The 16,997-nt window shown below is 28.9% G+C and overlaps 1 protein-coding gene across 1 annotated transcript; it reads left to right on the top strand.

The window, feature by feature from the left end:
• Positions 1-6,026: 6,026 nt before the first annotated feature.
• LOC129956109 (protein mago nashi homolog) lies at positions 6,027-15,515 on the top strand. Its single transcript, XM_056068275.1, has 5 exons — positions 6,027-6,267; positions 6,856-6,914; positions 8,643-8,753; positions 10,581-10,663; positions 15,348-15,515. The coding sequence occupies exons 1-5, from the start codon at positions 6,177-6,179 to the stop codon at positions 15,445-15,447; spliced, it is 444 nt and encodes a 147-aa protein (XP_055924250.1). The 5' UTR covers positions 6,027-6,176; the 3' UTR covers positions 15,448-15,515.
• The last annotated feature ends 1,482 nt before the right edge of the window (positions 15,516-16,997 follow it).

Raw genomic sequence — 16,997 nt, 5'->3', positions numbered from 1 at the left:
CATTATATTTGGAATAATTTGCATTATATTTTGTTAGCAGGAAACTATCGAATGAATTCTCTTTAAATCATTCAAAAATGGAAATTAATAAATATTTATGTAAACAGAGAAAGACTGCATTTTTAATTTTTAAAGACTGCATTTGTTTGTTTCCGCTCTTTAAAAAATGCTATTTCCACAAATTTAGCAAAAAAAAAAAAAAAAAAAAAAAGAGAAGAAGAAAAAAAGAAAAGGGATGTGTGGCAAAATATGGAAAATTATAGTGTGGATAATGGAAATTTGGACCGACAGTAAACGAAAATGCCAAGAAATGTCCAAACAGTGCCGTTCCCTCGGCTTATGGTCAATGGGGGGGAGGAACTCTTTTCCCCTTGAAGGAAGAAAAGAATGTAACATTGGCATTTCTGGTAAAAGAAAACCTTCCCCACCCACCCCTTTTTTCCCTCTTCTTTATTTTATGATAGCGGAGAATTGTTGATTTGTGAGTCAGCGAAAGAAAGCAAATTAGATCTCACTGATCTGGAAACAAATTTAAAATAAATAAAGCCTATGAGAAAAATTTTGAAATTTGAACGAAAGTCAGTTTGAATTAGAGTACTTTGAGTTAAAGCGAATTAGTACATTTGTAAATCAAAATGAATGACCTGTTTGGCCAAGAAAAAAAACATTTGGGTCATCATCTCGTTACACCATATCTTACTTGGTTAATAATAATATTTGAATATATGGTGCCCCACAAGGTATGCAGCGTTTAATATTTACAAATTCCGATAGAACACGTCAAGACGAGTATTTTGATATATAACATGTAGAGTTCCCGAATCACAATCTATTTACACGAAGAACTTTAATTACGAAACCGACAGTTTGCATTCCAAATTTTGATGCATACGGCGATTGCATAACATGAAAGCTTCCCTTGGTGACTATGCAAATTTGAGCAACCAATGAGTGGAAAAGCGCCTCTGCAAATAAATGTGCAAATTCCCACCGCGGCATATATGGCTAGAAAACAGGTTTGATGAGAATGAATCGCACTTACTCGCTAAGAAATTACTGTGCACTGTACGTAATCGTTGCGGTTCTGAAATGAGTAAATATTCGATTGAGCATCGTGCTTTTATGGTGCTGACTTACCATAAACGTTATTTTTTTTAATGCGAATGCTTCTTCTCAAATATCGCGCACAAACCCCATTCTGATGCAAACTTTCATAAAGCAAAATATCGACAGACACTCAAATATCATGAACATGAGATTTACCCGGCAAGGGAAACTAATTTTTACTACAAAGGATCCGGGATGCGCAAAACACCTTCTTAGCTTAGAGCAGATTAACGATACTAAGGTTACTTCAAACGTTATTTGGGAAGGAGTTACTTCTAGATTTCTGCTTATTGATATGCCCACATGTGTTCCACTCAAAGAAGTTGCAGATGAACTGCGACAGTTTAATGATATTGAAATCAGAGAGATGAGACGTTTTGTCAAACAAACTTCTCCAATTCTTGTAACAATTCTGGGTACTTCTCTTCCAGATTCAGTTAAACTTTGGCTTACAATCCAGAAAATTCGACCTTTTATCGATCGGCCTAGACAGTGTTCAAAATGTTACAGTTTCCTACACCCATCTAGGATATGTTCGAAAGACCAAGTTTGCCAATTATGTGGAACAGAACACGTTGGAAATTGTCAAAACCCAGTTAAATGCACTAATTGTCAAGGTTCTCATGCAGCAACATCTAAAGCATGTCGCTTGTACGTCAAAGAACAACAAATTTTGGATCTAAAATGTCGTAACCACCTCACTACGGGGGAAGCACGACGCATATTTAATGCATCTTCTAATACAACTTATGCGACTGTTACTAGATCGAACACGGAACCCATTGACTTTGAAAAATCTTTAAACGACAAAATGGAATCCATCATCCAAAACATCAACAAAAAGATGGAACAACATTTCAACGACAAAATGGAATCCATCATCCAAAATATCAACAAAAAGATGGAGCAACATTTCAATGCTCCATTGGAAATATTTCAAAAAGCGGTCGAGTCTATGGTGCAACAGTTAATTCATGTGATTGACAAAGGTGAAAAAATTAAATCTCCATCCAGGAAGAAAAAAGCTTTACTTAATGCTTCGAAAAACTTCGCTAGTTCTACTAGTCAACCCATGCAATGGGACGCTGGTGGCCCTGCTGGGACTTCGGATTAATAATCTTTTTTTGCGCTTTGTTTCCTTTTTGCTGTTTTATGTTTCCTCTCCCACTTTACTGCTTGTTATTTGTTTCTCTTCTTTGCAAAGCGCTGCTTCAATTTTATCTTTCCCAAATGCTTGGTTTTTTTTTTTTTTTTTTTTTTTTGTGTGTGTGTGTGTGTGTGTACGTCACCCCGGTGTTTGGTTGACCTCTTGCAGAGTTTGCAGATTGCTTTTTCCTTTTCTGTTGGTTTAATTTATTAGGATGCGTTTTGTTCAGTGGAATTGCCGTAGTATTAGGAATAAAAAAATCTGGCTTGGTATTCCCCCCTTCTCAATTTCAGATTTCTGGATTTTTCAAGAAACTTTTTTTTATGCTGAAGAAGATTTTAGTTTCTATAAAAAAAAGGTTTTTTAGATCTCACAGGGAAGGCAGACTGGGAGAGGGCCTTTTAATTGGAATCCCCGATCATTTGTCGGCATACATAATCCCTTACGATGTACCTCAAAATTCGGACGTGGAAATACTCACCGTTAAAATCATTACAGCTTCTCTAAACTTTTGTATAGTAAACATTTATGCTCCTACAGGTTTTGACATTGAAATTTTCGGAAACTTTTTTAACTCACTTTCTGAACCAACGTTCATCTTTGGTGACTTTAATTTACATCACCCTTTATGGGGCTCAACCACTTCTTCCAGACTCAGCAACAATTTTGTCGATTGGTTAACGGATTCAAATTTTGTCATTTTAAATACTTCGAACCCGACGCACATTACTCCTGTAGGTAACCAATCACTTCTGGATATTTGACAGCGACCATTTCCCCATAATTTCCACCTGCAAAGTTTTACACAACAAACAAAGGTTCCTCACAGAAATTAAATGGCAATCTATTCTTTTTCAATCGGAAAAAAATTTTTGAAGATACAAATCTTAACCTAGACTCAGTTTCATCAAACATTTCAGAAATCATATCCAATAATACTAGAAAAATACCTTTGAATAACAAACAATACCCACCCTGGTGGGATAAAACCTGTCACAAACTTTACAACCTTAAAATCATATATCGGAAGAAAGCATTAAAATGCATATCAACTAAATTTTGGATTCTTCACAAAAAATTCGCAAGCAGATTCAAATTTTATAGCAAACAAGCAAAACAAAAATTTTGGGATAACTTATGTAATAGTGCAAGAAATCCTCGTTTATTTTATTCTATCTTAAGAAAACTGAATCAGCAATATGAAGATAATAACTCCTTCAACACCATTTCTGTTAACAATTCTTTTATCACAAACCCATTCGTGCAAAGTAATCTGTTCGCAGAATTTTATGTCAACAATTCCAGTACTCACGAACCATTACCAATCCAATTTACGGACAATCAGGAAAGCGAATTAAACGGAGCACTTCAAATGGAAGAATTACAATTCGCAATTAAAAAATCAAAAACAACAACCCCAGGTCCAGACAATATTCCCGCATCCTTTTTCAAAAAACTTAACAAAAATGCGAATTATTACATCCTTCAATTATTTCAACAGATTTTTAACACAGCATATGTTTCCAAAACATGGAAACATGCACTTATTATTCCCATTCCAAAACCAAATAAAGACAACGTTCAGATAACATCATATAGGCCAATAGTTCTAACATCTGTTTTTTCCAAAATCTTTGAACGTATCTTATGTAAAAGAATTACTGATTTTCTTACAAAGAACAAAAAACTTTATCCAAAATAATTTGGTTTTTTACCATACAAGGACAATAGGGCAGCCACTTACTCATTATATTACAGCATTTCAAAAGCAAAGAGGGAAAAAAAAAACATTTCATTGGTATTAGTCTCACAATCGCAAAAGCTTATGATTCGGTTTATATTGACGGATTGATATATAAATGCTTGGAATTGGGCAACTGCGGGAAGATATGCGTTTGGTTGCATCAATTCCTTAGTCACCATTCGTTTCAAGTGCGATGGAGACAAACACTCTCCAAACAAAGGATTAGCACAAGGTAGTGTCCTCTCGCCAATCTTATGGGCAATTTTTATATCGGATTTTTTTTGAAACTCTTGAAAATGAAGTTGATTGTTTGATCTTTGCGGACGACATATTTATATTTTGCTCGCACCAGTCTATTGAACTTATTGCTAAGAAATTACAAAAAACAATGGAAAACGTACATCAATGGTGTACGTATTGGAAGCTTTCAGTTAATGCAGAGAAAAGTTACATAGCCGATCTTTCAAACAAAATTAATTTTACCCACCCAAATATCTCACTAGCAGGAACGAACATCCAATGGAAAAACTCAATTACATTCCTCGGAATTCCTTTTTTAAAAAGAAATCAAAACGGATGGATCTTAAATAAAATTAAAAATAAAGCTTTAAAAAAATCAACGCTTTAAAGGGTTTTGCATATAAACATTATGGCCCAAGAACAAAAGATTTAATCGCAATCACAGACAATAGCATTTGCAGCTTATTCTTTTACGCCAGTCCCATTATCAACAAATTTCCAGAAACTCACATGAAAGCATGTAATATTATTCAGATCAAAGCACTTCGCATTGCACTTGGTGTTCCACAGTGGACACCAAATAAAGCTCTCCTTTACATCTCCAATCAGGAAATTCTCAGTGAAAAAATCAAACGTTTATCCTTACAATTTCTCATTAAGCAGATTTCTATCAGTTCCTTCTCCGCCATCTACAAATTAGATTTAGAACATTTCAATCTTGCTCTTATTGAACAGGACAAAAATTTTCTGGATAAAATTTTTTCTGATCTAAACATTAATTGGAATCGCATTATTTCTGATCAACATTTTTTCAACTTCCAAGAGAAAATTGCAGTATTATTATTTCAAAATACCCTTTTCAAAACAAATCTCTCCCACACTCAGCTATTAATGGCAGTTTTCAAGAAACGCTTCAAAAGGACTTCAAACAATGTTTCATTATCGCAACTGATGCATCGAAATCGCAAAACTTAACTTCAATCGCCAGCATTTCGGATCTGTCTCAATTTGCTTTTCGAACCCACAACATCAATTCAATTTTTACAGCTGAAGCTCTTGCAATTTGCCAGGCTCTGGACTATCTTTCCGTTCCTGAGAAACATTTACTTCTTCTTACAGATAGTCTTTCAGTTCTTACAGTACTTCAAAAATTTTCATATAAATCCCCATCCATTATTCATAAAATTGTGGAAAAATCTCAGATTAACCAACATATTACTTTTCTATGGATCCCAGGGCATTCGACAATTTTATGGAATGAAAAAGCGGACTTGATCGCAAAATCAGTTACAGAAATCAGCCCATGCATTGAATGGATCGCATCGGAAGACATCATCTCACGCATCAAACAAATCTCAAAAAGAAAAACAACAGACAGCTATAGACAGAGCAAATATTATGAAATTCTTGGTGAAATTCCAGACATAAAAAATATTGCTAAATGGACAAGAAATAGAAGAGAAGACATCATTTGCGCTAGAATATCTACCAAAACACTCATTACACCTGGCCTTCTACATCTTTTAACCTGTCGAATCAACCAAATTGCGAAACATGCCACTCTTTGAATAATTTGGATCATATCTTACTGCACTGCCGAAAATACTCAAGCGTAAGACGTTGCCTGTGGTCGAAGTTGGGCCTCAACTCTCTTTCAAGCTGTAATTTCAAACAACTCACGAGCAAAGCATTTGCAGATAAACTCTCTCTCTCCTTATTTTCCTTCAACACTTGAAATTTTTTGACATTTATTGATTGAAGATTTTGTTGAACGCTGGGATGACAGCCTCTGTAGCTAAAAATCCCTAAATCCCCCTCATTCAAACAAACAAACAATACCATCACGGTTATAGTGCGGTGCCGTGTGTGTGCTTAACTGATATGTTTAAATTATAACTGCGATATTCATTTTCTTGTATTTTATATTAGCAGTCAAACATGTCGTCCAGTGATTTTTATCTAAGATATTATGTTGGCCATAAAGGAAAATTTGGTCATGAATTTCTTGAATTTGAATTCAGACCAGACGGTAAGATTGTTTATGTACAATCTGTGAATACCTTCAATGTTAACATTTTTTTAAATATATATATATATATATATCTGATACTTTTAATTTTATAGCAAAAATGATTATGTATGACTTTCATATTGCTTATAAAAATAGATTTGGTTTATTGATTAAATAAACCGAATTAATTAAAATATTACCTAATGTTCATTGTCTAATATATGACGCCAATCTTTACCGGCTGTATGCGATATGTTCTTGTTATTACTTTATCTGTAGCAGAAAATATTTTAATATAATGCCATGCATGTAATTCTGACAAAAAGAGTGCAAATATCGCTTGCATATAATCCAGTAATTTGAAGTTACTAGCACCATAGAAAAATGTTTTATTAGTCATTGTAAAAGTTTTGTTTAAAATATTCTTTTCAGCTTATTATAATATTTTAAATAGTAAACTTGTTATAGCATGTATTGCTATCAATCTTAATTCTAGCATTTGTTTTTGAGGGAAATCCTTATTCAGTAAAAGCTATATTTTAATTTAGTGATATCATATATTTTTTTTCCTTTAATATAATAACTTCTGCTTTGCCTTTATTTTAGGTAAATTGAGATATGCAAATAATTCAAATTACAAAAATGATACAATGATTCGCAAAGAGGTAAGCTGTTTCTTTAGTAAAATTTGTCACGTTAATCTGCCTAGAAGTGTTTGAGTTTATTAAATGCTGATTTATGTAAACTGAAATAATATTTCACTAAATTTGAATTTAAATGTTTGGAAAAGTCTTAGCTAAAAAATGACAAACTATTATGATATTATTAAAGTTAAGAGAAAGAGAATAGTTTTTGTAAATATATTATTTAAAGATTTTCGCATTGTGCTAGAATCTCGAAATTCCATTATGCGTGGTTCAACCATCTTGACTGTATTTCTCATTTGTTTGGCGATAAAACTCATAAGTCTAAATATCAAAATGATTAATTTTGTTCATATCAAAACCAAAGCTAGTAGAGATACAAAAGTAAGTAAAAACAAAATTTCTTCATGATTTAAGCCAACAGTCTTGGTTGTGATTTTTCCCCCTTCTTAACTTTGTAAATAATCTTTAATAAATCTTTTATTATAGAGCTGACTGTTCTCTGACATTTAGATACATTGCATTTACATAGATAATTTAGATGCATTGTTTTTTTTTACTTACTGAAAAGCAAATAAGAAATAAGATAAATATTTTTATATATCTTGTCATTACAAATAGTCTTCTTGTGCTTGCATTGCCTTCTCGTAAGGTCTCTACTTCAAGATCAGAGGATTCCAAACTAGCTATTACAATAAATTATCTTATCAATAAGTAATTATACTATATGAAAAAACTTTTTTTATGCATATGTGATTACATCTATGCAGTATTCTTTTGTTAAACTGATTTTAAGTTTTTATTTAGTACAGAGTAGTTAAAATTTTAAAATACTCTAATTTAAATTTTATTACAAAGAAAAACTTAAAAAAAAATTATAACTTTCACAAGATTTCAGGTAAAATGTCTTGAATACCTTTTCTAATTCCAAAATAATTTTTAAGCACTCTTTGAGATCATTAATTAGGCTCGGCTCCCGTATACAGTAATTTTTGGCTGCCATCATCGGCATACATACTCTTCTTTATGGTAACCTCACACCTTATCTCTTAATCTTTCACCTTAACCTCTAATTTTAAATTTCATTCATTTCACACAGCTCTTAACTTTTATAAACTATGCTTTTAAAATGAAAAAAGTATGAATGTTTTCATGACAACATATTCAGCATAAAATTAAGAAATCATTTAAAAAAATCAGAGCAAAAAATAATTTCGTCTTCATCATTTAATATTAATTTTGAGCATTTCATTATATTTAAAAGCAAGTTAGCATTTCATCAGGCTTCATTATACTTATAATTAAATAAATCGTTTAATCGTTTCATTTGGATCTTTATCATAAATATTTCAATACCCCCCCCGACTTATGTATTTTGTTAGCTCTAGGATTAAGCCTAACATGGCTTCAAAAATTCATGTCAATAATCACAATATTTATCTGAATTATTTTTTAAAAATGGGGGGGGGCAGCGCAAACCCCTGACTTATAGTGTAGTGTATTTTGTCAGTCTTAGAAATAAGCCTAACGTGGCTTCAAAACTTCCGGGTAAGAATCGCAACATCCTAAACAAACATGCATTCTTGGCGAAAAACAATGGCGCCAATAGGCCGTATCCGGGAGCTGCTCCATTAATTATTATATATTTTTAGAAACACATCATCATAAAAAGTTGCTTTAGTTCCAGTTTTGTACTGTTATATTAATAGAGTTCTGAATGTTATTAAAATTTGGTTTGTTTTCCCACAGGCATATGTACATAAATGTGTCATGGAAGAACTTAAGAGAATAATTGAAGACTCTGAAATAATGAAGGAAGATGACAATTTGTGGCCTCAACCTGATCGTGTTGGTCGTCAAGTAATCATTCATTCTCTTTCCTTTTTTATTTATTTGAATTATTACTTTTTTTAAAATATAAATTGGTACTTTGATAGCAAATTATTATAAATAACTTTTTCTTAAAAATGGAATATTTGTATTTTAAAATCTCAGTAATACAACATTGCATTTATATACTTTGGGAATTTAGATTTGTGAAGATTTTTTAAATTGACCAAATCTCAGAAAAAAATTCTAAAAGAAACAATCTTGGATCTTTAAATGTATTTATTTATTAATAAATATTCATCTTGTTACTATGCAAATATTTAAAGGGTTTATTTCTTGTTTTATATTTTGAGGTGAAGATTACTTTACCATTTTCGGTCAATGTTCAGCGTGAGAAGAAAGAATTTTGGACTGAATCTACTTAAACTATAGATTCAGGAAAACTTCAATAGTGCATTCTTTTTTTAGGGTAGCATATATTGGAAAAAATAATTTTAAAAATAATCTTGAATCTAAACATTTCATTTTTTTTAATGGGTCTCATAAATCACATTTTGTTTTTGTATCAAATCAAGTTCCAACTTCTTTTCTATATCTGATTTTGTGGCTGTGAAAATTTTAAACTGAGAAAGGAGTTATGAAAAATTAGTTTAAGAACATCTGATCTAGGTGATGCTGTTGATATACCTTTCATACTCAAACAATTATCTTGCAGTGGAAAGACAAATTTACATGCATAGAATTATTAAACTATCATTTATATTCTTCAAAGAACTTAAATGATAGAATCAAATTGTCAGATATTTAAAAAAAAATGTTATTCAAATTCCTTTCATGTGCTCTGTTTATTGGTGTACATAGATCTTTCCATTGGAAACCAGTCAGAGCAATTGCTGCATAAAAATGTTTTATGTAAGTTTAAAGTGTAAATACTTGTTTTCCCAAAGAATGCTGGTTTAAATATTGTAGAATATATTGTTTAATTTTCTTAGATTTTTAAGTTGTCCTTGTTAGAGTAAGATCACGTGGTGTTACTGAATCTTTTTCCTACCATTTAAGGAGACCTAGTCACCTTTAATGACCAGCTGGTTTGTCAAGAATATTGGTTATATTTATACAATTGGTTACATCTATACAATTTAATTTAAATTGTATAGATGTAACAAAATATGCACAATTTCTATAAATTATCAGACTTTAAAGCTGTGTTATTTTAATTGCTTTACATATGCTCTGCTCACCGTGCACTTGAAACTTTCTATTGGAGGTAAATCTCATGATCAAATAGCACTATTGAAAACATAAATATCCATTTTCTAAATTTCATGGTATTCTACCTTGAATTAAAAAAAAAAATAATATATATCTATCTGGCAAACTACACAGATATTAAACAAAATTCCTCTTCTTTAGCTTTTAACAATGGAAGAAAATCATGTGATCAGATAGTTTGAAACAATGAAAATTGTTAGAATTTCAGTGCGGCAATGTAAATAATTAATTGTTAAAAATTTGGAAGAAAAAAAATTTGTCAAAATTTGCACAATTATTGAATAAGGAATTTTTTTAAACATTTAAATGGTGTAAAATTTACTTTTATGCAGCAGTATTTTCAGAAATCACAGAAAAATGAAATTCAACTTTGTTTTTAATTAAAATTCTAATTAATAATTCAAAAAGCTTGCTATGAGGTCCACATTCCTGCTTTCCAAGGTATATATGTGTCACATTTGGCCAATTGTGTAATATTTAGAATGTCAAAACACACACACACACATTCATTTTTATTATTAATATGGATATAAAAGCTTTCTGTTTATTAGTAATACATATAATTTTATTTGATGTTTCTTATAGGAACTTGAGATTGTAATGGGAGATGAACATGTTTCTTTTACAACTTCAAAAATAGGATCATTAGTTGATGTCAATCAGAGCAAGTATGTTTCTAATTAAGTTTCAGTGTCTTGTTATCTTTGTTTTATTTTCAATGTTCAAGAATTGAAAAAAAGTGAGAATTTCCTTCAGTATTAAATATTTTCAAGAGTATTTGCAATCTATGTTAACATATAGTTTGAAAATTTTGTTCCTTCCTTCTCTTGGAGGTTGATGTGAATTTCAATGTCATAGTTAGAGAAATTCTTTCTTAAGAGCCATTTCTTATGATTTGTCCTACATAGGGTTTTGTTAAAGATTAAGAGTCTAATGTCCTCCTATTAGTGCAGCATATAAGTTTTAAGAAGACCTAACTAAACTTCTCCATCCTTTCACATTCTTTGTATTTATTTTTCTTTTCTCTAGTTTTATATATATATAAAAAAAATTATATGGGAATTATTTAACAGCCCTATCTTATATATTTTTTTAATACATACACATTTTAACTTTTCAAAAATTGTGATTTATATTTACATTATACTTATGATTATAATCATGTAAATAATGCATTTTGATTACCACATTAAATGCGTTTAGACTAATCTTTTTGAAAATAGTTTTTGATAGTACATATTGAATGTCTTTGGCAGAATTTTGTTTCATCAGTATATTTCATTAAGAGAAATTTAAATGGGTCAATTAAATTAAAAAATAGCGACATTGTTACAATTAAAAAGTGGCAAATGAAAAGATATTCATATTGTGACATTTTGCGCATTGATTTTGGATTTTGGAAAAAAGAAATTCATATAAGAATGAATATTAGCTTGCAATAATTAATATTCTAAGTTCCTTTTCTTAAATTAAAAAATTCATAATAGGTTTCAAATTTCACATATTCTTGAATTTATATACGCCTCAAAAAAAATAATATACCTTGTTCCACATCTTTTTTTATTAAAATGTCACTCTGATTTTCACTGTTACACATACACAATATGTTATAAATTATATAATTATGTATTTAAGAAATTAGCAAAAACATTTGGGAATTTTATCATTCATTAGAAGTCAGAAATTTATAAAAATATCTTAAAAATAATGGAAAATTGCCAAAATGAGCATTTTACACTAAGCATGCATGCAATTTGCGATTTTACACTCTTATTTTTTTATATCTGAAGCCTAATTTTGCCAAAATGATCATTGTAATTTGGGACAGCTTTATTTTAAGGGAAAGGCGATTTCTTTTATGAAATTTCATTATGATTAGAAGAATAAGCTGACGAATGTGGCTAAAAGCAACCCTAATGAAACTTTCTGAAAAATTGCTTTTTGTATTTCAAAGGATAGAGAGAAAATTTTTGATTCAACCTGCTCTCAACTCATTCAAAGCCTCGCAGTGGTGCTATATTAATGTTGATAGATTTTTGATCAATAAAAAATGTGTATTGCAAGGTATGAAAGAATGAACATTCATTGCAAGAAGAATTATCATCATATTATGCAAATGATGGAATAAGTAATTTTGAAGTGTCAAAACGATTGATTGAACAAACAAACATCTAGAAATAGTAAACAAGAAAATAAGGTATATCGCATTATGTGGTGCTTGAATTTTTTTTCCATCAAAAAGAATAGGAATATTATTTTTTAAAATTCTTCATCAAATGAGGTTTGGTTTTAGACCACTTTGCCCATACTTCTGCAATAGATGACATGTAAACAAGGATTTGTAGAATAAGAGAATGCAAATGTCCAATAGTAGAATGCGATAGAAATTAATTATGTGAATTTGATCATATTAAAGCAAAAATATGCAATCATCACAATATATGCTTAAAATCACGACCTTCGTAAAACAAGGCCTTACAACTTGTTTGTGACGTCACACTGGTAGGATGATTGGCTGCCGTGAGCAGAATCCCGCTTTCTTCCTTGATGATTAGGTATATTTTAAATTCATTTAAAAATAATTTACTATTCCTAATATTAAGATATTTATCTGGCATAAAATTCAAGATGATTTATCCCCCCCCCCCCGTATGAATAAAAGAAACGGCATGATAGAAAATATTAAGGTCCTGTATAGTTTATTGACCATGTAATAACATTCAAACTTTCGAAGATTTAAATCACAATGTAAATTTATTAGATATATACATTGGGGTATTATTGTTAGTTTTCTTGTTTTAATGGAGTTTTTTATTTTATTAAAAGTTGTTAAAAATCGTTTTATTTTTTCCCTGAAAATATTTTTTAAAGCTTCTGATTATTTATTTTTTTATTGTAGTGACAAGTAATACATGTATTTTATAAGTTAACATATAATTGTTTACTTCTCAAATTACTTATGAACTTTCAAATAAAATATTAATGTATTTAATATAAAATTTAAATTTTATACCAACTAATTCTGTTGATAAAAAAGAATTACTTTCATAGCTTGTATTTTCACATTAAGAATTGTTTTCATTTAATATATTAGTAATTCATACAATTTAATAAACTAGCTTTTATTATATCTGATTTCACATTTCAATGCATTTATAATTAATTTCAATTCAATCTGCAGAAACAGTAAAAGAAAACAAAATTAAAAAAATCACACACTATTTGAATCGTAACATTTTATTTTCAGAGAGAAAATAACAAAATACATTTTGTTTTCCAACTTTATTATAAATTTCACACAGGCAAATGAAAATAATTATAATATTAAATAAAGTTAAAATACAAACTTACAAATAAAAGTTAATTACAATATTAAAAGAAATGATTGTGATAAAAGTCAATAATAAAATTTAAAATCAACAGAAACATTCATTCATCTAAAATAAATAGTTCAATATTATGTTGGAATATCTAAAATAATTATTTATACTACCATTCAAGTAATACAATATTCTACATGAATTAATCAATTGATTTTACAAGGTATGAAAAATTGATTTAAAAACAGTAACTTTTCATTACTTTTAAAAAAAGAAGTTTAAGATATTTTTTAAAAGTTGCATTCATTTATAATTAAAGATTGTGTATAACTAATGATATTTAAAAACAATAATAAATATTAATTGTTTTATATATAATCTGATGATATATAGATATATAAAAACTACTTTTTCTAAACCTATATGAGCATGCAGTTCATATTGTTTTACAACTATATCTAACTTTTTTACATAATATTTTAGAACAAAATATAAATTTAATTTTCTATAATCTATAGTCATGATATATATAATAAAAAATTAAGTTTTATTATTCATTAGATGATTTTAAACTTTTTTTTATAAGAGCATAATAACAATAAATCACTTACATTCTTTGTAAGACTTTGGTGATAATTATAAAACATTTCTAAAAAATTTGCCTTTTACACTCCAGTGGTACTTGAATAAGTTCTCCTGTACTGGTATTAAACGCTTCTGTAACTGTTAAAAACTGATTTTCTTGAAAATGTTTCGCACAGACCTACATATGTGAAACAAATATTAGGCCTAAGTCAGATTTTAAAAATATGTATGAAGTATAATCAAAAAGATACAGAAACAAATTTTAAATATTAAGAACAAATAAATAAAGACTATGAGAAGTAACAATAAAACAAATTTTTTATTTAGCTCAAGCTAACAATACCAAAGTAATTGGAAGTATAAGCAAATAAATGTAAAGCAAACAAAAATGACAGAAGATAAATGGAAATTATACATAATTTTAAATGTTTCGCAGTTCAAAAGAATTATTTAACTAAAAACTGTACCAAAAAAAAAATCACTTACATTACTATATTTAGTTGCCACGAAGTTGTCTCTCTTTATTGCAGAGATCCATGCTCTTCTAGTGTTTTCATCACTTGGAAACGAAAATACAGGAATATTGGGATTATTTTTTGTGTAATTACTTTTACAATTAGGAACACAACACGCATTAGGCATCTTTTTTATGATTAATTAAAATAAATATAAAAAAAAAGATTAGAAAACTTTTAAACAAAACCAATAACACATTACCCGTACTTCGCTATGACAACGACAACCGTAACTAATCGCACCCTTTTACAGCACTTGCCTTCAGAATCTTCTAGAGAATTCATCCAACCTCATGACGTCACAGGCTGAAAGCGTTGGGAGTTGTGAAGCCTTGTATTACAAAGGTCGTGTTAAAATGAATGCTAATTTGAATTTTATTAAGCTGCTGGGCTTCTTCCTTGTTATTTGACTTGTCTAGTTTTCAGTTCACAATTTACTTATTTATATAAATATGGAGTTTTTAATCAAGTATCCATTAAATGACAATTGTTTATTCATTTCACAAAGATATTTTGAAATCTTAAACATTGTTATATTCTTAGCAATACAATTACTTCTTTAACATTTATGTATGTATTATACTTTTTCTTATGTCTACAGCATTATATATTTTAACCTACACATATTTCTCTCGAAATTTAGTTCAGAATGATTGGAAGGTTGGATTTTCTGTTTAAAACCAGTTAAAAGTATCATTAGATGATTTTTTTTAAATAAATATGTATACATTTCTGTTAAATTTAGTGTTTGATTTTTAGATTCTTGAATATTAAAAGTAATTTTTAAATTATAACTTATCAAAAAATATTAATTCAAAATGTTTTTAAAAATGCATGTTTGCTTATATATTATAATTTGCTTGTTAAGTTGTTATAGAAAAGTTCATCAGTAATGCTAATATTTATCGATTTTTCTTGTTCTTCCTTTTCAGAGATCAAGATGGTCTACGATGCTTTTATTATCTTGTGCAAGATCTGAAATGTCTTGTGTTTTCTCTTATTGGCCTTCATTTCAAGATTAAACCTATATAAATTGTGTTTCTCTGTATCATCAATTCATCATAATTCATTCTTTCTCAATAAACTGATCATAACAGTTACATTTGTTTTCACTTGTTATGAATAACAAAAATAATAAAGTTGCATTCCAACTTATTCAGTTAATTAAATTTTAAATAATTGATAGTTTGAGAAAAATACAAATGTATTATTTAATAAGAACCAGATGAACAAACCTCTTTGTATATGATAGTGAAGGAAGAACATTTTACATATATATGTATTTAACACATATAATGCTGGCTTTTTAAAAATAAAGTATCTTGCAAAACATTCTAAGTATTGATTCATCCTTAAATTTTTTCAACTGTTATCAGTTATCAACTGTTTCAAATTTATTAATTCACAGTAAAATTATATATAATCTAAAGTTTTTAAACTGACAAAAATATAAAGAAATTTCAGTATTGTAAATTAGGTATTAATGTTTAATATATATTCAGTAATGACTGTTTGAAAATGTAATTTATAGAAATACGGATGCAAAATCATCAGTGAAGACATTTATCTTATTTGGATTATATTTGTAGGGATTACAAAATATGGTTTTAAAATTTCTTGTCCTCTAATGGTTGTATTAGAAATTTTGATAAATTAAGTAGCTTCTTGCAGATAATTTATATCATTGTAATTGATATAATTATGACAGCCTTAACCATTAGTAAAATTCTTCATTCTAAGGGCTATTAAGATACAGTACAGAGTTAAAAAGATCACACTTAAAGAAGGAATTTATCAATTTTTGCAGAGGGTTGCATTTAATTTTACTATTCTTTTTAAAAAAATGATTTAAAGTATTAAATAATAACAAACCAGTTTTAAATAATAAATTCAGCAGTTTAACAATTGCATATGTAATTTATATTATATTCTTTTTAATAAATGAGCAGTTGTGAATGCTACTGTACATGAAAACAGTTATGTAACTGTATTCCAATATGAGTAATACTTCAGATGTCAGTTTATCGAATAAATGACTTTGAGTTCTTTAGAAAAATCCAGTAACTATTTTCTAAAGTTTAGATTAATAGTAATTACTTACTATACCATAATGCAATATTTGATTTTTTCCCCCTTTCTTTAGCTTTGTAATAAATATAAAATATTTGAATATGTACCTATTAACCCTCCTGCGTATCCACCTGTTGTGTATCCTGCGCTTTCTGTGGGTTGGCAATCGGTCCATTTTCTGTTGTATCCCGTGTTTTTCGCAATTTAGAGTGTTCATTTTTACAATTGGAGATTTTTATTATATTATAGTGTAACATATCTTATCAGTTCACTTTCTTTGAAAATTATTTGAAATTTGCAAATATCGCATCTAAACAGTGATTTAAAAAAAATTATGCAGCCAGAGGGTTAAGCTATTCACATATTAAATTAACATTTCATCAAATGTATTCATTTGTAATTAGACATGAAATTACTTTTAGTAACTGTTTATCTAGGAGTAATGGTTACATTTAAGCTTGATTAATCTCTTATTCATAACTTTCCGAAAATTGCGATTGATATTAAGGCTG

This window comes from Argiope bruennichi, chromosome 2 (assembly GCF_947563725.1).
Source record: "Argiope bruennichi chromosome 2, qqArgBrue1.1, whole genome shotgun sequence".
In the NCBI taxonomy this organism is placed as follows: Eukaryota; Metazoa; Arthropoda; class Arachnida; order Araneae; family Araneidae; genus Argiope; species Argiope bruennichi.
The sequence above is the reverse complement of the archived record's forward strand: the minus strand, read 5'-3'. Positions and strand labels throughout refer to the sequence as shown.